At 38.0% G+C, this 22,136-nt stretch overlaps 2 protein-coding genes across 2 annotated transcripts in view; one reads left to right on the top strand and one right to left on the bottom strand.

The window, feature by feature from the left end:
* The window catches only part of LOC110385685 (ras-like protein family member 10B), a 58,210-nt gene that overhangs the window by 17,865 nt on the left and 18,209 nt on the right, over positions 1-22,136 (top strand). The gene's annotated exons all lie outside the window — the stretch shown is intronic.
* LOC105842039 (chymotrypsin-2-like) lies at positions 11,393-17,190 on the bottom strand. The gene is made up of 5 exons (XM_021349839.3): positions 17,049-17,190; positions 16,191-16,347; positions 14,993-15,239; positions 13,148-13,285; positions 11,393-12,024 (listed from the first exon to the last, which is right to left on the bottom strand). Exons 1-5 carry the CDS (start codon positions 17,107-17,109, stop codon positions 11,878-11,880), a joined length of 750 nt encoding a protein of 249 aa, XP_021205514.2. The 5' UTR covers positions 17,110-17,190; the 3' UTR covers positions 11,393-11,877.

A 22,136-nucleotide genomic window follows, 5' to 3' on the forward strand; every position in this document is an offset into this window, starting at 1 on the left:
GTACAATGTATTGGCGCCAAAATGAGAAAACTCAATGAGCAATCATATAAAAATGACAGATTTCAAATTCAAATGTAATATTTTGTTTATTTTTAATTGTAACAGAATTTATGGCCAGACTAAGTATAGTTAGGGGAGGTTGATGGGGGAGATGTGCTCCGCACTAAACGCTTCACTTTCCCCCTTTGCCTTTTCTGTGTCATGCGAGGTTCGGACGTGGGTTATTGAGCAACAGGAGATTTTAGTCAGTTCGACTCCAACATTCCCCGCCCTCCGTCCCTAGTGGAGGGCGGAAGTCCGGCTATTTCCTCCGGACAAAACATATAATTATATATAGTTAGCCCATGGACTGGCTGAATGGAATTCGAGGTAGCTTGGATTTGCCACAGCACAGAATTCGATAGGATAACAGTACCTATACTCCTAGGTGCTCACAATATGTCGCTACAGTTACTCGGATTTGTTTAGGATGTGAGTGTACGTACGGTAAGTACCTACCGCTACTATGATTAGTTCTGCTTCTGTTAGTGAATCACTCGTGCTTTTCACGGATAGAAGAGCCGTTATATAATACAATAATTGAAATCTCATGTCGATCGCACATAATGATTGCGAAGCGGGTGTTCTTTTTTCAACAAGTCAAGCTTTCCACAACCTTTGCAAATATCTTGAGTGCGATATTTTATAAAAGTCAACAAAAACTGACGACATTCCAACAGGATTGCAGCGTCGATTGTTAATCAAATTGATCAATGATTCGTTCAGGCTCCGACATGAGCAATTAAATATTAATGAACGAAAAAGCCATTCATCACTGGATTACAGAACATTAAACAAAACAATTGAATACGGTAGATAACTCTTGTAAAGATTTGAATAAATATATTGCAAATAATAAAAATTCATCATCTGTACAAATAAAATATAAATATATATACCTATGTAGTTTAAATACTGAAAAACACGCTTGAATAACAAATACTGAACTAAAAAATATTTTCATCTCTCTTTCTCTTCTTTTGATACTGGTAAGTATATTAGAGCGAAGTTAAGAAAAAATCTTTTCATTAAGAAATAAATCATTGCATCAAATTGAGATCAATCTTCTAATTATGCGCTAAATTTGGTGTAGAATCGATCAGACTCGGAACAGCTTTTTTTTATTGCCCTTGTAGGCAGACGAGCGCACGGCCCACCTGATGGTAGTGGTTACCGTCGCCCATGGACTTCAGCAATGCCAGGGACAGAGCCAAGCCGCTGCCTACCGCTTAATACTCTCCACAAGCCTCGTTTGAAGAAGGACATGTCATAGCGCTCGGGAAACACCGTGGAGGGGAGCTCATTCCATAGCCAGATTGTACGTAGCAAAAAAGACCTCTGGAAACGCACTGTGGATGACCGCAGTGGCTCCAGGTAGTATGGAGTATGTAGTACAGTCTTTCTCAAAGTGGGCGATAACGCCCCCTGGGGGGCGTTTGAAACCTAGAGGGGGGCGTTAAGGAGGACAGGAAAAAATGGGGGGCGTTGATGTGGGTTAGGGGGGCGCTGTAAAATTTGTAATTTCATTTACTTAATTTACCCATTACCGTCCAATGTCAAATAGTATAGTAAGCCTAAATAGCTCACTTATTGTAAACATTGTTTACTATTTTATTTCTATATAATAATAGGTTGGGGAAAAAGTTTCTTCGCATTTTTTAAGAACATTCACAACATTTTTTAATATAGTTTATTCGCATTTAAGTAAAGTATGTCGGTACCATTTTGTTCGATAACTTTTTGCCATCTTGTAGGTAGGGACATGATCCCATTGCTATAGAAAATTTGGGGCTTCTGATCAAAATACCGCGACAATTGGTTTTGGCAGTCCTCTCGTGATGTTAACCTGACACTGCCTAAAGAATTCTGAAGAGACCGAAACAGGTAGAAATTTGAAGGTGCAAGGTAACACCTCCCAGCCAAGCTCTCTTAATTTTTGCTGAGTGGCTAAAGATGTGTGAGGTCTAGCGTTATCGTGATGAAAAACCACACCCCTTCTGTTGATTAATTCCGGCCGCTTTCTCTCAACTTCTTGCTTTAATCTCATCAGTTGTTCGCAGTAGAGTTCAGAATCGATGGTCCTGCCTGGTGGTAACAGCTCATAATGTATAATGCCCTTCCAATCCCACCACACACACAGCATCACCTTGTTGCGAGTTAACCCGGGTTTTGCCAGAGTCTGTGAAGCCTAACCGGCCTTTGACCACAACCTTTCTCGTACGTTCTTGTCGTACGTGATCCACTTTTCATCACTAGTTATCAGCTTCTTCAAAAATGGTTCGGTTTCATTAAGCCGTAATAAAGAATCACAAATGAGTACACGGTTCATTAGGTTTCTTTCAGTGAGCTTTTTTGTGTACCCAGTTTTTTTCAAATGCGCCATAACTATTTTGTGGTCAATTCCCAGTTCTTCAGTTACGTCGTAACTACTGATATGCCAATCTTGCCCCACTTTTTCAAAAATGGCATCGATTTTATCCGTAATAGGGCGACCAGAGCGACGTGCATTTTTGACATCAAAATTTTCGGATTGAAAACGCTTAAACCAAATTTGTGCTACTCTCACAGACACTGCACTAGGTCCATAAACATCGCAATATTTTTTCACGGCTGGCGTTGCTTTTTTACCTCTTTTGTAGTAAAATTTTAAAATGTATCGAATATCTTCATTAGATTCACTCATCTTGACAGTACGAAAGATAAGTAAAATCACACATCTTCCTAATTTTAATTTGGAATTATCTTCTTTCGAACTTAAACTTTTAATGATACCAAAACCAGCCAGATACAAATAGTATAGTCAAGGAGATTTTATTACAAGTTTATACATTTTTAAGCTATTGCATAGCTTTTATCGCGGGCCTTGAGCGCGGCGACCGGATCATGAAATTCCGTAACGAAAAAAACCTAACATCCCTCACTCCGCCTACCATGTAGCTCGCGTTCAACACATTCACACGTTGCGCTTGTGTAGTGTTTGTGCATAAGCGCGTGACGTGACGTCACACTGCATGCGCATCATGAAAAGTCTACCCATCTCTCTCTCGCGCGGTTTAGCTTATGAGTATGAAGGGGACAGTTAAGGTTTTGCCTTTATTAAGGTTTAATATAGCGTGGTCTTGTTTTATTATTGTTTTAATATTAAATTATCATTGTCTAATTATAATGTCATAAGTTGATAAAAAATGCTATGCAATAGCTATACCGCCGCAGTTCACGAGTGCCACACGTTTTTTTTTTTGTCAAGAGGAAATCGTCGGACTTCCGCCCTTCACTGTGGATGGAGGGCGGGGCATGTCGGAGTCGAACCGACTAAAACCTCTTGTCGCTCAACAACCAGCATCCAAACCTCGCATGAGACAGAGCTCATGAAAAGGCAAAGAAGGGAAAGTGAAGCGCTTACCAGCCCTCTCGGTCGGCAGGCTGTCCGAAGCCCGCCTAGATGGCCCCGGTTAGAATGGTCTATACTACAGAATACCCCGCTGGGTCAGAACCAGCGTGGGTTAAGGATAGCCGGTCTTCCATCATCCGGATGCTCATGCGTAAAACGTGTGCAGATCAGCTTCCACATCGTCTTCTTAGGCCCCCTTCGCCGGTCCCCAGGCCGACATGTGAGGGAGATCCGAAACACTTAGAGGGCCAGGGCTTGGGCGAGGTTCGCCTCCCTGGACCCCGCTCGATGGCGGCAGGTCTGTGCATCTCCCACGCGCCCCGCCGCCTCCTTTGCACTCGCAGAAGTCGAGCATCGCCTTTCACGACTCGTCGTCACCGAGCATCGATGCCAGAACAGTCGTTTCCTATTTTTGCGACGAGGACACGCCGCCGCCCCTCCCATGCGGGGCAGGCGACGAGCGTATGCTCTGCCGTGTCCAAGTCGCAACCACAATGGTGGCACTCTGCCATTGGCTCGGCTCCGATCCGGTGCAGGAACTCACCGAAGCAACCATGCCCAGTGAGTACCTGCGTGAGCCGGAAAGTGAGGCGTCCTCTGTCACGATTTAACCAATTCACAAGAACCGGGCGAATCGCCTCGACGGTCCTACGACCAGCCGCCTGGACCATGACTCCAGCACGGACCGCCGAGATTGGGCCCTCCGCGCTCTGACCACACCGGGGCTGGGACGCGCCACGCCCCGGGCACGAAGGTTAGCCCGCCACTAATAGTCAGCGGCGGGCGCCTCCGCCTCCAGGACCCAAGGCGGCGTCCCAGCCAGTACACACGCCGCCTCGAAAGAGATGGTGCAATAACCACGGATGATCCTGACCGCGATGGTGCGTTGCGGCTGTTGCAGCAACTTCACTACCCCCAAGGCCAGTGACTGGCCCCACGCGGGCGCCTCGTATAAGGCGCGTCACCTGGTCAGGCCCCCCGATGTTGGGAAGAAGCCGGCTTAACACGCCGGCCACCCCCAACAAACGAGGGACCAGGTTCTGAAAGTGAATACGGAAGGTCCAACGACTGCCCAGAATGAGGCCGAGGTACTTCAACTGCACCCCGACCCGATACGGACGCCTCCAACCACTATATGGGCATCGACAGGTGGCACTCTCCGCGGCCTGTGGAACCACATGGCCTCGGTTTTACTGAGTGTCACGTCGAGGCCTAATCTTCTGATTTTGCCGATGACATGCGCCACCCCAGCGGTGGCAAGACGAGCAAACTCAGCAAAACTCCCCCCGGGACATGACCAGCGTGTCGTCTGCGTAACAGATTAGGCTTAGGCCCGGGAGGAGGGCACCTCTCAGTACCCAGTCATACCCGATGTTCCACAAAAGGGGGCCGAGCACCGACCCCTGTGGAACACCGCGCACGACCGGGAACCTGTGCACGATCCCACCGTGCTCAGTACACGTGACCGATCTGTCCTCCAAGTAGGAAGCCACCAGTCGGCGAAGGTAGGGGGCATCCCGTGTCTTACCAGGGGCATTTTTTAAAATAAAAGAACACTTATTGTGGCATAAATATTATTATGCTGTCGGGACACTTTTTGTAAATAATAATGTTTTTTACAAAGTCGTAGTACATTATTTTATTCTATCATCGATAGTTTTCGTAGGGCACGCGACGTAAATAATATTTTAGGTAAAAAATTTTTACATCTTGTGTTATTGGAGTTTTAGTAAGGATACCTAATTTTTTTCAAAAAAGAATATAGCCTATATCACTCGGGAATAGTGAAGCTTCCAAATAGTGAAAGAATTTTTCAAATCGGTTTAGTAGTTTCGGAGCCTATTGAATACAAACAAACAAATCTTTCCTCTTTATAATATTAGTATAGATATTAATTATTACAAACGCTGACTTAGGCGGCGGTTTTTATTTGAACCAGTTCTAAATTATAAACTAAAATTCTATGAAAAATTACCCATATTTATCTATAATACGAAATGATATTAATTTATTTTTCGTAGTTTCCTTCCTTCTTGCGTCGATAATCCTCAGTGCTGAGGGTCGTGGCCTCCTTTAATAACTTTCTCCTGCATCATCTTGCACCATTCCTGCCTGTCCTCGGCTGTGTGGATAGCAACGTGGACTGAGGTATTGAGAGTGGAGCGTATTTGGTCCAACCAGCGCATTGGCTTTCTGCCTCTGTGCCTTCTCCCGCATACCTTGCCTGTTACCAGCGGCTTTTCTATATTGTCACCTCTCTTTCTGGCGATATGTCCAAAGATCTCGAAACTCCTCCGCGCGCATGTAGTGCGGAGGTGCATTGGAATCTTGAGCTCGGTAAGAATGGATTCGGTGGTTCTGTGTTCTGTCCAACGAATCCCGAGCATTTTCCTCCAGCACCACATCTCAAACGCGTCGATACGTTGGCGGTCGGCTTTCTTGAGGATCCAAGTCTCTGCGCCGTAGAGAAAAATGCCACCCAAACACTGTCCATTTGGGACATAGCTCTCTTTGCTATACTGATTCGCCTTCTGAGGTCCTTTTCGGAGGATCCATTACTAGCTATGACGGAGCCCAGAAATGAAATCCTCTACGACTTCCAGGTTTAGCTTATTCGTACTTTAATAAGTTATTATTGTTAGTAGTATTATTTACTAGTCGAAATAAAAAATTTTAATTATCTTTTGATGAGAATCTTATATTAATGAGAAAGATATTCAACAAAAATAGTTTCGTTCTAATAAATTAGCATAGTAATAGTACAGTGAACTAGCAATTTATTTTGGTAATTCTGAATTTAAACAAACATATTGATAAGAAGAATTCATTTTTACTTTGCAAATTTGTAAATACAGGCTCTGTAGCAATGTACGGACATATAATAATATGAAGAAACAATAATAGCATCTACAAATATATATGTACTACGTGATACTACATTTACTAAAATTAATACAACATTTATTAATTAAATTAATGAAATTGTGGTTTTAAAGTTTTAGGGGTGTATAAAAAATGGGGGGCGCTGAAAAATAATTGATTTTCAAAGGGGGCGGTAAAAGAAATAAGTTTGATAATCACTGATGTAGTAGAAAGGGCAAGTCTTGGTTGCAGCCTATAAAAGGTAGAAAAACTGATATTTTTCTTTTAGTAGGCCAATTTCTAAGAAAAACGTCACGAACAAAAGTCAGAGCTATCGTTACAAATCCAAGCACGTAGGAACTTTGTAAGATCGTTCCCTCTTCCTCTTTTATTAAAAGAAATTGTTTCATAAACAGCGTCGGCTATGTTTTCGTAACGTGACAGCGTAATTGACTTGATCACTTTTTTCGGCGTTGATGGGCGGAAACGACGTCCTAAATGTGACTTGCCATAGTTAATGACCCATAACCTTAATATTACGAAAGTGGCTCTAAGGAATAAGGAGGATATCGTGGGCGAAAAACTGCCTTTTTATTTATTTATTTTTTATTGCTTAGATGCGTGGACGAGCTCACAGCCCACCTGGTGTTAAGTGGTTACTGGAGCCCATAGATATCTACGACGTAAATGTGCCACCCACCTTGAGATATAAGTTCTAAGGTCTCAAGTATAGTTACCTTGTCCTTGTCCTTTAAGAAAATCAGATTTTTTTTCCGAGCATATCTGCTGTATCTTCAACCTGGTGTTTGGCAATAGCCGGAGTACACAAATAGTACAAAGTGATCGTCTTAGTCCACCTTGAGTCCGTTTGAAGTCAAGATCATATTGGAATAAGGGTTATTCTCTGCATTTACTTTAAAAAGTACTGAGTGAAAGACTTTGGCGCATTCAATTAAGGGGCATTCTTTGAACCCGCCAATAATTACATTATAAATGCAGGTTTGATCTGTATTGCACTATCCTTCTGCGTGGAGACAGTTAAGTTAAAATACAAACCTTAATATCAATATCACTACATAGTATAAAACAAAGTCGCTTTCTCTGTCCCTATGTATGCTTAAATCTTTAAAACTACGCAACGGATTTTGATGCGGTTTTTTGTAATAGATAGAGCGATTGAAGAGGAAAGTTTATATGTATAATAACATCCATTCAGTAGTGAAGAAATCAATAATAAGCTACAGTTTCCGAAGCGAAGCGAGGACGGATCGCTAGTTCCAAATAAATCAGTAAATACAAGAAGCTTCTCTAAATAAACGAGTGACCTAAAATTGGCTTTATCAAAACTAAACGGAGACCAACCTGTCTAATATAATTAATTAATGTATTTGAGCTCGAGAGGCGGAGGCCGACCGACAGAAGTTGTAAATTAACGTTGCGAAGCTTTCGGTCTGTTTATCTCGGTTTCATTATCTAAATTAAGAAAAAGTTTAGTCCCGCTACGTAAGGAGGAGACCCCGGACAAACGACCACATCGTGGAGTTCTTAAATTATTATTTTTTTTTTTTTATTGCTTAGATGGGTGGACGAGCTCACAACCCACCTGGTGTTAAGTGGTTACTGGAGCCAATAGATATCTACAACGTAAATGCGCCACCCACCTTGAGATATAAGTTCTAAGATCTCAGTATAGTTACAACGGCTGCCCCACCCTTCAAACCGAAACGCATTACTGCTTCACGGCAGAAACAGGCAGGGCGGTGGTACCCACCCGCGCGGACTCACAAGAGGTCCTACCACCAGTAAAAAAGTAAAGTTACCACCAGTAAAGTTAAATTTCAACGACACGAAAGCTTTGTATTGAGAAGTGTTTTATTTTGTGTACAATCAGAATAGATCGCTCCTAAAGTGGCGAGGTGTACATTTCTTTCCCAACATCGGATGGGTCGTGTGGACCACTTTACAATTCTGCCAATGTAGTTCGACATGGAAATTCTAAGTCTCGAAGATCAATTGCTTTTGATGTCTCTGGATTACAATTTTCAGCTAAATTATTTAAAGAAATATTTTTTTCTGAAATGTTCGGTACTTTTCATAATTAATTACAATTTGAGTCGTTTAACCACGTTTAACCCTTAGGTTTATTACCGAAAATGTATAAATACAAATACATTTTAGAGGGACAAATATTGATTTGTTAACTTTTGACAAAATAACCAACGAAGCATCTAAAATAATTATTACAAACAATTATACTATTCCTATGTAATAAAAATAATTCATTTCTCAATTTGAATACGAGTATGAGCCTGTCTCTATACAAAGAATTCGTTAAGGAATTTATAATACAATATATTATACTTTTCATTATAACATTCCTTGCGTGAATTTGCCAAATTTTTGTAGACGGGCGGAAAAAAAATTCTCTACTAAAAAAATTTCATCATAAAGAAAATTGGCGATATCTTTTTCAAGTTTCGTAATTTTTCATTTCTCGGTTTTTATAGATAGCACCAGTTTCTTCAATCTTCAATACAAATAAATGGAAATAAATACAAAAGTGGAAAGGGTTTTTTATGACCTCAAAAGCCAGAGGGGAGTGCGGACAATAGAGCAAACACTATATTAAAGATGAATGAACTAGATCAAAGTTGTGATCTGTATTCAATTTTTGAATGGTACGTTGGTTAAAATAAATGATGATTCATATTCTTTACACCTCAGAACAATTTTTATTTCAGTTCGCAGTAAGCATTTTCCTGTCTATCTTTGAGGCGAAGTAATCAAGCATTCTACTTCGAAAGATGCAATTTTTTTTGAGCTAGTTATCTTTGTTTTGTCCGTATCCTTAATTGGGATCTTCAAATGCTGCGTCTAGGCACAAATATTGCCAAGAAAATTCTTATCCAACATATCTCCACGAACGACTTTCACTATGAAGGATTTACATGATTATAATAAAAATCAACCACGGTTATAATAAAAAAAAACTTCAGAGGTGTCAAGGGACACCCGGATGGAACGAAGTTCCTTTCGATTAATTAGTGAAGGAATTGTAATTTTTTTTTTTAAGTTATAATAATAAATTACTGCATTATGAAGAAGAAAAACACAATACTATGAACTAAATTACTATTGTTGAAACGCTATCTCGAGAAACTGTACTCATTACGCGGACCAATCGGATACGAGCAATGTCACGCGATAAGCGCCTACACGTTGATTTGTCAGAATGACGGATCTAAAAAGTGTCGTGACAACTTTTCGTAAGAATTTTTTCCGTCTAGCCCCCTTTCACAACGCGCGATAAGGCACTTCGTTCCAAAAAACTGTTTTTTTTAAGTTAGCGTGATAGCTTCGGCGTAGAGCGTATTGTGAGTCCAGATTAGTACTACTATCCAGCCCCTAGCTTACCTAGATTAATTCTCAGGTATCGTGTGAGAATGTAGACGAGTCGTTTTGTGAGTAACCCTTTAACATCGTTGGCTCTGGCCTTTAACATTTTCGACAACGGATTTCCACATATATCACGTGCCCCTTAGGTGCAAGATCGTTGGGCTGCCCTTAAACAATAAAGCTGAGGCTTTCAGCATAATGACTCAGCATGGGTGATGATTTCAATGTATATCGATTTCGGTAACTTAACAAATTGCGGCCTGCATCAGCTATACAGAGAAATAAATAGTCTAATTAGGAGTGCAAGCGAAATTTACCTAAAACGCTTTTACCGGGCTTAAACTCGAGCTGCATTATTTTTAATACGCTTTTATTAGCTTCAGACGTATGTATGTTTGTAACGGAATCTTTGAACATGATTTTGATCCCCTTCAAAACGTCGGATTAACTCGAAATTTGGTATACTTATCAAGGACCGATGACAATTCAATATTAAAAAAAGAATTGAAAAAAATTTATTAAAAAAATTTAAATTCAACTAAAAAATTAATAATAAATAATAGTTTAAAAAACTACCAAAATACGCTTTTATAGAAAATGAAAAATTTATTTTCTATTTCTTAGTTGGATTTTCTATAAAAGCGTCTCTGTTAGTTTTTTAAACTATTATTTATTTACTTATAATATGACCATATGCAGAAGCAACAAGGTTATGAAAAATAAATTCAAAAATTATTAATATAAAATAACAAGCACACGATTAAGTCGTAAAAGTACTTTTGATTATGCGTAAGAGTAAGGAAATATAATTGAGACTAGACTTGAGGTGCCCAAGAACTCCTGGTGCCGATTAGTAGCAAGTGAGCTTGTTATTTACACTTACACTTACGAGACGCGGTTATATTTTTTTATTGGCATTTTTCTAAACTTATGTTGATTACACTAAAACTAGTTAATCTTATACCTTTAAACGAGCAATTCTTGTGTATTAATATATATATATATATATATATATATAATCTGAATCTCGGAAACGGCTCCAAGGATTTTCATAAAATTTAGTAGGTATACAGGGGATTTCGGGGGCGATAAATCGATCTAGCTACGATTTATTTTCAGAAAATGTTGTTTTATTCGTGTTTTCAATAATCAACTTTATTGATATCTTCCCGACATCTATTGGCGAATAATAATACTATTTTTCATATTTTCAACAAACTGCTTTAAAGACACAATAACACTAAAGCTATTTCAGCAGATGGCGTTGTTAAGCCACTTATGAAATCATAAACCGTCGTCTAGTGGTTATTAAGTAGACAATAAAAAAAGAAAATTCCTTGACAAAAGGCAAGGAAAATGCTCCTTCTGTTTGTATTGCTAGATTTAAATAAAATTTGAGTTACATTACATTGAGTGATTCGGGAAACAAAATAGCACACTATCGAATAACAAACACTCAAATATTAACATACATACATTTTTGTAGCCCCTAAAATTTTGAACAATAATATATAATAGGAAAATACACATTGAAGAAAAATAGACATTATGAAATTGATTTACGAATTGCCGAACCAAACATAACAAAAACACATGGAAATAGACGACTAAAGAGCGTTGATTTTGATTATATGTACATATGATTACTACTAAAAAATATTTTTAAACAATAGTACTCATTATACAAGTAATAGAAACACGTTAAATATAAAAATTATATGTGTTTATTAATAAATATTAAGGAAATTAAACATCATTATCAAACTTTTCCTTTCAAATATATATATAAATAGACTCTTTGTTTTATATAGTCTATAAAAAAAGTACATTTACATTGCTAACTGTGGTGACTAGCTGACACTAATCTAGCTAACATTGCAAGTATAATACAACAATGCATTTTATGTTATTTGAGTCGTCTATTATCAAAGGTGGCAATCTGTGCATTTGGACAAAAAAATGTTATTGATATGGCAATACAGATTGATTTGAATATAATCGTCTCCTTCAAAGAATACGGTTCAAAACCTGCATTAAATAAAGTATTAACTTAACCTGTTATTTATCTAAGGTGTCGTTCAGAAGAGTTTTGTGACTGCCAATGAAATACAAAGTCAATAATTCGTTTCTCTGATTTACCAATAATTGTTCAAAAGTCACATTGCCGGCTTTGATAATAGTCGACTCATTTATAAGTTACGTGCTATATTCTTCTCGATCCAAGGAAGTAGGGGAGATATCTTTGTGTAGACTCCCGGTAGAATACCACATCCGTGGCCGAAGGAAGATATTCCGACTTGAACGTTCTTGTACGTTAATGGTCCCCCACTGTCACCCTGTTACGTGAACAACACATCGTTACGAAAAATGTATCAAATATTAATTTTGACAGTATGGCTGCTTGAAGATATTTCTGTTGCATAGATGAATGGAAGAGTTCACCAATCTGGTGTTAAGTGGATACCGGAACCCATAGATATCAACAACGTGAATGATGCCACGCACCTTGATACATGGATTCTGAGTCTCAGGTTGACAGTACAACAGATAAAGGCAGGGTCGTGGTGATAACTACCCGTGAGGGCTCACAAGACATCCTACCACGAGTAATTACGGATATTATAATTTTTGCGGCTTTGATTTAAATTACACGATGTTATTCCTTCATCGCGGAAGTCATTCGTGAACATTTGTAAATTACGTATTTTATTCGCGCATCAAACGCGAAATTAAGCCATAAAATTAGTTTTAGTTATGTCTATGACTGGTGAAAGCCCAAGGAAATTGTATTGTACTATAAATTTTCTCCCCAAGAACGTACCATTTTTTTTAGGAGCTCAAAGCTCATATGAAGTAAACTGGTTAACACATCCCATAGACGTCAACTAAACAAGGGTAGGCTCTATGACACGTGAGATTAAAGTCTCAATTACAATACAGAAACTTTCCCTTGACTAATACAAAAAAATTAAGAATTTTCAAATTATGCGTCGACAGGTTTTAAAAATAAGCAATGTCAAATCACTCTGAATCAATTAATACAACAACATAATATAAACTTTTCAAAGGATTTTTTTTTTTCTAATAATTGGTTTGAAAACGGAGTGTTTTCCATCACAATACGTTATATAAAAATGTATTTAAATAAGTAGTAACTTAACATAAAAATATTTTTATATATTTTTTATTTATTGCTAAGATGGATTGACGAGCTCACAGCCCACCTGATGTTAAGTGGTTACTGGAGCCCATCGACATCTACAACGTAAATGCTGCCACCCACCTTGAGATATGAGTTGTAAAGGTCTCAGATCAAACCGAAACGCATTACTGCTTCACGGCAGAAATAGCCAGGGCGGTGGTACCTACCCATGCGGACTCACAAGAGGTCCTACCACCAGTATAGAGTAACAATTTAAAATTTACAAATATTTTTTCCCTGTAAACCCCTTATCGTACCTGACAAGCATCGGCGTGAACACCTCCAGCACAAATCATTCTAGATGTGAGGCGAATTGACCAGTACTGAATTTGACATCTGTTTCTCGACACCATAGCCACTTTAGCTTGTCGTAAATTTAACGGAAAAGCTCCACCCTAGAACATGATGATGATGCTGACTTTCTCCGGGTATTCGTATCGGGATTTTTATACAGTATGATCGTGTTATACGCGAGCATTTTGTATTATTATCGCGATAGGATAGCGGGTCTCTACATATTTTATTTTGCAATGCATAACTTTTTATAGCATAAAACGCAATTTCCCCAGATACACAATTTGCCCGGGTAGCCCTAGATAACAATATTGTATTTCAATTTTTATTTTGTCCTTTTAGGCAGACGAGCATATGGCCCACCTGAAGATGAGTGGTTTTCGTCGCCCATGGATGCCAGTAATGGCAGGGGCAGAGCTAAGCCGCTGCCTGCTGTTAAATCTCACATTCTTGACAAGGGGTTGCAACGCAACAATGTGTCGCGACACAGTGTTGAAGTGCCGCTATTCTACAAGACAAATTATTTAGTTTATATCTCCATTACTGTATTATCTCAAAGAAATTGCACTCATAGTCAATACTGTGCAAGAATACGTTTAAGCCCACTGAGTTTCTCGCCGTATCTTCTCAGTGGATCGCTATTCCGATCCGGTGGTAGATTCTACATAGCTCTGCTCTTGCTAGGGCTAGTGTTAGCAAATTCTCTCAGGTTGATCCCGTGAGAGCTTACCTACTCGTCCGCGCGTAGCTGGAATAGCCTCTTAGGCTACCAGCGAATAGATAAAAAAAACGTTTAATTATCGCATACTCTTATTAGAATTTAAGACAATAAAAAAATCACTTCAGTGAAAGTTTCAAGATAGTTGGCATTGGCGCCGTGATATCTGAATCCAATGAAAGTTTAAAATCAGTAAAGTCGTATGTTCGTTAGCTTCCGATATCAAGCAAAAGACATGTATTTATAACAATAAAAACAAATAATAAAAGTAATAAAAATAAAAATAAACTTAAATAGTCAAAAGATTAAAACTTAACAACTATTAAAATATACATCGATACTGAATTACTAGTTGTTAATGATGAAGAATGAAGAATGTTTCAAAAATGCTTCGGGCATAGTATTCGTACTATAGCAATAGAAGTGTGAATTTGTGAAGTTTATATAATACTAGACGTATCTTGCAGCTTTATCTTCATTAAATTTGTGATCCAGTAAGAATAATACACCTTACCTTTAGGAAAATACACGTTGTATTTTCCCGGGATAAAAAGTTGCCCTTCTCTAGTCGGTAAAACAGTCGATTTGCAGATCGGTCGCTACGCATCACGACCCAGTGAATACTATCGTTTTTTTTTTGTTTATCCGTCTTTACACATAAAATAACTTCATGCGAAATCCATGTAGAAATCTTTGCTTGACGCCGTAACTAACATTCTAACGTAGCGCAGATTACTGGATCGTCACTGGGACCCGTGGAGTTATTCAGACATTTTATTTCTAATTTGTGGTCACTTTTCACATATTTTTTTTAATTGCTTAAATGGGTGGACAACCTCACAACCCACCTGGTGTTAAGTGGATACTGGAGCCCATAGACATCTACAATGTAAATGCGCCACCCCCCTTGAGATATAAGTTCTAAGGTCTCAAGTATAGTTACAACGGCTGCCCCACCCTTCAAACCGAAACGCGTTACTGCTTCACGGCAGAAATAGGCAGGGTGGTGGTACCTACCCGTGCGGACTCACAAGAGGTCCTACCACTAGTAAACATGTCAACAATAACCAATAAAGCTAATTCAACTTACATCGGTCACGCCCCAGCCGGTCACACTAAACATATTACCGCTCCTAAGTTTCAATCTGCCATCGGCGAGAGGCACTTCGGCAATATTCGGCCCATACTCCAGAGGTCTTTTCAATTTTATAAGACTTATATCAAAGTCTTTAGTGATCTTCGAATAAGCTTCGTGGACTATAAATTTTTCGATGTCGTAAACTATCCCGCCTCGGTCCAATAGAGAAGTGCCTACTAATATATTGTACGTGATATTACTGAAATAGAAAACAGAAACAGAAGCGTTTATGTATTATATGGACTATCTACCTATATATATTAATACGTGAAGCAAAAACTTTGTATCCCTTTTTACGAAAATTGCGCATACAGAGGAGTATGAAATTTTCCACATTTATAGACAACATAGACAATAAGTGCACAATGCCAATATTTTTTTTAAATAATGCATAAAAGATACATTAAATCAATAAAGAAAACATTACACACACTACATACCATGTATTTGACGCACACACGCATGCATACTATTTATTGTCAAACTTTTGTTCTTGACGACTGTTGTCAAATTGAGACTAAATATTGTTTGTCTTTGTTAATATTTTTATAGTGTAGTCTTGGCGAAATTTATGATTATAGAAGTATAAAATGCAATCATAATAGTGTACAAACTTACAATTCCAATTAATTATAGTCGAATTTCGACTACTGCAGGACCTCTAGTAACAATAAATATGCCTATAATATGTTAATTAGAATATTCGTAACATATTTTATCAGTTTAAACTTTGACTTTGCTAAATCTCACAGCACACTATAGCACACTGCATTTAAAAGGATATATAATAGCATTTTCACCACGAAACAGAGAGAGACTTTGGGAGGCTGAATGACAAAGGGAAGATCTTCCATCGAGCGGGTGATATTGCTCGGTAGACCGTCGGTCCAAATGTTGTTGCTTGGAACTTGTTTATATGCAAGCTTATCTTGAAAATGTCGTAAGCGAGATTCAGACATCTGTCAAATATCTTGCTTTGTATGATGGCTACCGCCACAAGACCTATTCAATACAATTAAATACAACAGAATTAATTAATTTAATTTTAGTAATAATTTGTCAAGAAATAGAAGAGGCATGTAGACACCTAAAGCTCAGCATGCACCTTCTATGTGTTGAGAGCTCTACATTTCATATACTCAGTACTCACGGCAATATACAGTGAGCGGCTGTGATCAGGAATCTTTTGTGTATTATAGAGGCACCGCAATAGTGCAGAGTTCTATTGTAACGTAAAGACGCCATATACGGTGCCTTATGAATGGGAATGTCATCGCCTCCTATGATCTCAACATTAGAATGATTGTCTGAAACAAAAAGAGAACTGAACTCAGTAAGGTTCAAGCTAAAATTGCTAGGTACCTCATTTCTGGTTATCATTTTTCGAGGTACTCGTGTATAGCTCGAAGCGCAAGATGGCCGTTTTTCAATAGAGATGCTGAAATATCTTAATCATAATAATGATAAAACGGTATTTACACTGTCATATTTTCTAGTTTTAAAAACACAAACCCGCAAAATTTTAATTTGCGTATTTACTGGTGGTAGAACATCTTGTGAGTCCGCGTGGGTAGGTACCACCACCCTGCCTATTTCTGCCGTGAAGTAGTAATACGTTTCGGTTTGATCTGAGACCTTTATAACTCATATCTCAAGGTGGGTGGTGCATTTACTATACGTTGTAGATGTATATGGGCTCCAGTAACCAATTAGCATCAGGTGGGCTGTGAGCTCGTCCACACATCTAAGCAAAAAATATATTTTTTTACAATTTAGACAAACAATTTTTTAAACAAACTTTGTTAATAAAAATACACTGTTTTCTAAAATAATATTATTAATTCAAACCGCCCCTTTTCGTAAACGCAAAATCATGATGAATTAATAACGTCCGTTGTTAAATTGTGAGATTCATCGGTAGTAATATCATATTTCATCCAAACAGTCACATAAATCACGACAAACAATGCCAGGTATAACATTAAATTGAAAATAGTTTTAAACTTACTATGAGAGGACACATGGTTAATGATAAAAAATATTGAATAAAATAACAACAGCACACACATGATTTTGGTTTGCAATGTAATTTTGAAATGATTTATTATTGTTATGTGGTAACATTTGTTGTCCGTTTATTAAAGTAGAGGAAAAATATGCCAATGCCAAATTGATCAATGTAGATTATTATAATTGCCTTTTTAATTAATGAGTCTTTGATAAGGAAGTCAAATAACAGCTCTGCGTTAAAAATGACAAATACGCTCTGATTTAAATCAGTGAAGCTCGTCTACTTTTCAATTAAGCACTTCAGACTTTTCGACCGAAATTGTAATTTAAAGCTTTTGGAATCAAAATTTAAGCCCGCCAAGAATATATGTGCATACATGTGTATGTATATGCATACATAGCTATGATGCATACTTATGTAGGTATATATGTATATTATCATACAAGTATATGTATATTTGTAATTCTAAGTGATGAGTAGTTATTCCTCTATTTTAGATTCAAAATGGGCGCTGAATTAAAATTGTGTGATATCTATACGCCAAAATTGCTGAACCAATGTGTGGTTTTAATTGGTTACTTGAATAGGTAGACGAACTTACGACCAACTTAGTTTAAGTGGTCACCGGAGCCCATAGACATCAACAACGTAAATTCTATCAACCACCTTGACTAATGAGTTCTAAGTCAGTTTTTACAGTACAACGACTGCCGCATTCTTCAAACCGAAACGCATTACTGCTTTACGGTAGTAATAGGCAGGGCGGTAATACCTACCCGTTCCTACGGGTGCACAAGATGCCCTACCTCCAGAAAATTTAAGTAATTTAAAGGTTTCAAACTCAATTCGGGTTACATAATGTAAAGACATTCAAAATAAATATGTTTTGTTAGATGACGTAAACAATAAGGAAGCTACGTCTTTGTAACAGGAGAAAACTTTAAAGATTTAGGGGCTTATGTTTCATGAATGAATAATAAGCATCTCGATGCCTGATGAACACTACGCTAACTCCAAACTCGTAGATTTACAGGAGGAGCATTTAAACGAAAAAATTTGATAAAAATTTTATTATTGCAGATATATTTATGGTTTTTTTGTGTAGCTAGCTGATTTACCCTTGCTTTGAACCCCATTAATAATGATTAATTGTAATACTTTTAACATAGTGAAGCGATTTGCGTGAAAAATGAAAATTTCAAAATTTTGAGTTAGAGTAGTGTTCATTGGAGGCATCGATCTGTCAAACTGTCAAATAGGTGTTTCTGTAAAGTTCAGGGTAAAACGACGTTTGATAAGGTAATGTTTTATGTAATACTGACGTTTTTAAGTATTGCTTGTACTTTGAGAGCATCTCTTAAGAATAAAGTGTTTGGCTTAAAAAACGTCATATCTGTCATCCAACATGTCTTCAGTATTTCTAAAAGACAACGAGTTCAAAAAGACAAATGGCCCCCCATCGTATTCTCATTTGAAAATTCTGCCCATTTCTCTTCTTTTTTTTCCTACTTATGCTGATGGCCTTGAGAGGCTATTTCAGCTTCGCTCTAACGTGTGTAGGTGAGCTCACGCGGCTCAAACTGGAGTGTTGCTAACACTGACCCTAGCAAGAGCAGTGTTTCGCAGGATCTACCACTGGATCAGAAACGGGACCCACTGAGGAGATCCGGCGAGAAACTCAGTGGGCGCCCACTTCTCATTACCACACCTTTTCATTTTTCATTAGGATGTCAATGTCTTATAATACAAATGTTAAAATCGTAGTATGGACATAATTAGAACTACTGACTGACTCACGACTGCCTGTGACCGTCTGTGACCACGAAAACCATAAAGCGTTCTAAACGGGGGAAATAAAGTGACATTTAAAATGGGAGATTAAGCTGTACAAGTAGTTACAATTACAACTACTACTTCTTTTAATAACAATCTATAAAAAGAATACGAATGTTTCCTATCTCTTGTTGTTTAATAACGGATGCCTAATACCAGATCTCTATTCAAACTGGCATAAGCCTGACGTTGTGCCAAATTCAGGTACTAAGACTCCTATAGACAAAAGAAACAGATCATTTTCCAGATCAGAGTAGTTCAGTTTGCCTCAAAGAGTGAAACTGAAATCTTGTACAAAAGTGATTGCGTAATAACTGACAAACTGGGTTACGTTGGGTGAGCGCCAAAACTTTAATCTTTAATAACACCGTAAGTCACATACATGGCGACATTTTTTCTTAATTATAAATTGCTATTAAAATGAAAATATGGTTCTATATACAATGTTTTAGTATCAATGATTTTTTGTCTGTACGACCTGACTGATGGAAATTGGTCATCCCCAAATTTTCAACTCATTGTACTAAGTATTTAAATTGATTGTCAATGAAGTTATGTCGTATCGTAATCATAATAATTGTAATCTATATACAAGGGCGGGATGATAAGTACCTAGCCTAATAATGAAACACTTAACTTTCCATGATAAAATTAATTTTATTTTTCGACATAGTCTCCGTGAACCTCTACGCACTTATTCCATCTTCGTTCTAAAGCAGTAATACCTTCCATAAAATAATTTCTTTCGAGGCCTGTAAAATACTCCTCTATAGCGGCTATGACTTCATCATTTGTGGCAAATTTCTGTCCGCCCAAAAAAGTTTTGAGCTTAGGGAATAAGTGGAAGTCTGATGGCGCTATATCAGGCGAATAAGGTGGGTGGGGCAGCAAATCTTACTTCAATTCGTTGATTTTTGCCATAGCTTTAACACATGTGTGACCCTAGGGTGGAAAATGTTTTTTTTTTCGCCAAATCTGGTCGTTTTTACTGAATACATTGATGAAGATTATCTAGAAGATTAGTGTAGTATTATCGGTTAATTGTTTGACCTTTAGCAAGGTAATCTATCATCAAGATCCCAACTGCATCCCAAAAGACGGAAGCCATGACTTATCCAGCCGACTTTACAGCCATGACCTTTTTTGGAGCCGGGCATCCCGATTGCGTCCACTGTTTTGATTGAATTTTTGATTCTGGCGTGTAATAATGAACCCATGTTTCATCTGTTGTTACAAATCGACGTAAAAAATCGGCTTTATTACTCTGAAACGGTCCAAACATTCTTTTGAGTTTTGCACTCGAATCCTTTTTTGATCGTGCGTAAGCAATCGCGGCACCCAACGGGCCGATGACTTTTTCATATTTAATTCCTCACTTAGGATATGATGTACCCGGTCTTTCGAGATACCTGTAGTGTCAGCTGTTTCAGAAAACTTCAATCGTCGATCTGTTAAAACCATATCATGTACTTTCACGACCATTTCCGGTGTCGTGACGCTTTTTGGACGTCCGGGGTGGGCTTCATCTTGGACACATGTACGACCGCGTTTAAACTAATCCACCCAGTTTTTTACTGTGGCATAAGAAGGAACACATTTACCCAAAACATTCTTTAACTCGTCATAGATATCTTTCCTCTTCATGCCCTACATATGAAGAAACTTTATCACCGATCTTTGTTCAAATTTATCCATTTTGAAAACACTTGACGAAATATATTTTCAAATGACAAAAAATCAATAAAATTTTCACGCTACCAAATTGAAATTTAGAACACAGGTGGCCAGAGAGACGAATTTACAAATGACATATTTAATTTTTGAATTTTAACTTTTTAAATAGCAGAGGCTAGTTACTTATCATCCCGCCCTCGTATATTAAAATGAATTGCTGTTCGTTACTCTTGCTAAAACTCGAGAACGACTGGACCGATTTGGCCAATATTGGTCTTGAATTATTTGTGGAAGTCCAGAGAAGGCTTAAAAGGTAGATAAATATGAAAATGCTCGGAATTAAATAAAAATAACAATTTTATTTTTCCTTTGATGTGTCTCCCGTCGGACGGATTCCTTTTGTTTGTTTTAAGTTTATTTTATACAAAAGTTTTGGTCTTTTATTTATCGATTGAGGCATTACGAAGTCTGCCGGGTCAGCTAGTTCTAATAATAAATAAATGAACAACAAATTTCAAAATAGTTTTATTTCAAAAAAACACGTAGGTTCGACAAAGAATATAACATGTAGTTATTACCTACGTATGTACGTACTCTATGGCTTTGTTGCTGTGTTTGATCTGGAAACGCGCCAAATGCTGCTGCACATTATGTTCATTCATTTGGTTTGTTTTATACACGATAAATGTTTTTTTAAAATTAAAAATACATATCGACGCTTGAAAGGCAAACGTAACTAAGCGACAATGCGTGAACTTTACAGTAGACTAATTTAAAGTTGAAATACCTGAAAAAAAATCTATTTTAACGAAACTAGCTGTAGGATTGAAATTATTTTAATAGACCTAGAATACTGGTGGTAGGACCTCTTGTGAGTCCGCACGGGTGGGTACCAACACCCTGCCTGTTCCTGCCGTGAAGCAGTAATGCGTTTCGGTTTGAAGGGTGGGGCAGCCGTTGTAACTACACTTGAGACCTTAGAACTTATATCCCAAGGTGGGTGGCGCATTTGCGTGATGTCTATGGGCTCCAGTTACTACTTAACACCAGGTGGGCTGTGAGCTCGTCCACCCATCTAAGCAATAAAAAAAACATCGAATATGGTTATTGCCTGTCATTTATGTATAAAGCAGGTATTGTCGCTTAGTCACGTTTGCCTTTCAAGCGTCGATATATAAACACATGCATATTATCGGTTGCCTGATGTATGTATATTATTAATAAACGATTTTGAAAAACGAAAAATTGGTTTGTGTTCAGTTGCAATTAATCATTTCAATAAAGTCAGGATGGTATCGGAATTGTTATAGTAATTGTAGAGCAGTAATTCGCTCTAGCTCTAGTATGCTTTAATACCAAGTAACACGAAGGATGCAGCGCAAAATGAACCGTTTTTACCTACAAAAATAGTACAAAATCTAAGAAACTAGTATACATTTTTTTTTATTGCTTAGTTGGGTGGAAGAGCTCACATCTACAACGTATTAACATCTACAACGCATTTGCGCCGCCCACCTTGAGATATCAGTTCTAAGGTTTCAGTATAGTTACAACGGCTGCCCCACCCTTCAAGCCGAA

The sequence above is a fragment of the Bombyx mori genome, chromosome 16, assembly GCF_030269925.1.
Source record: "Bombyx mori chromosome 16, ASM3026992v2".
NCBI classification, from domain to species: Eukaryota; Metazoa; Arthropoda; class Insecta; order Lepidoptera; family Bombycidae; genus Bombyx; species Bombyx mori.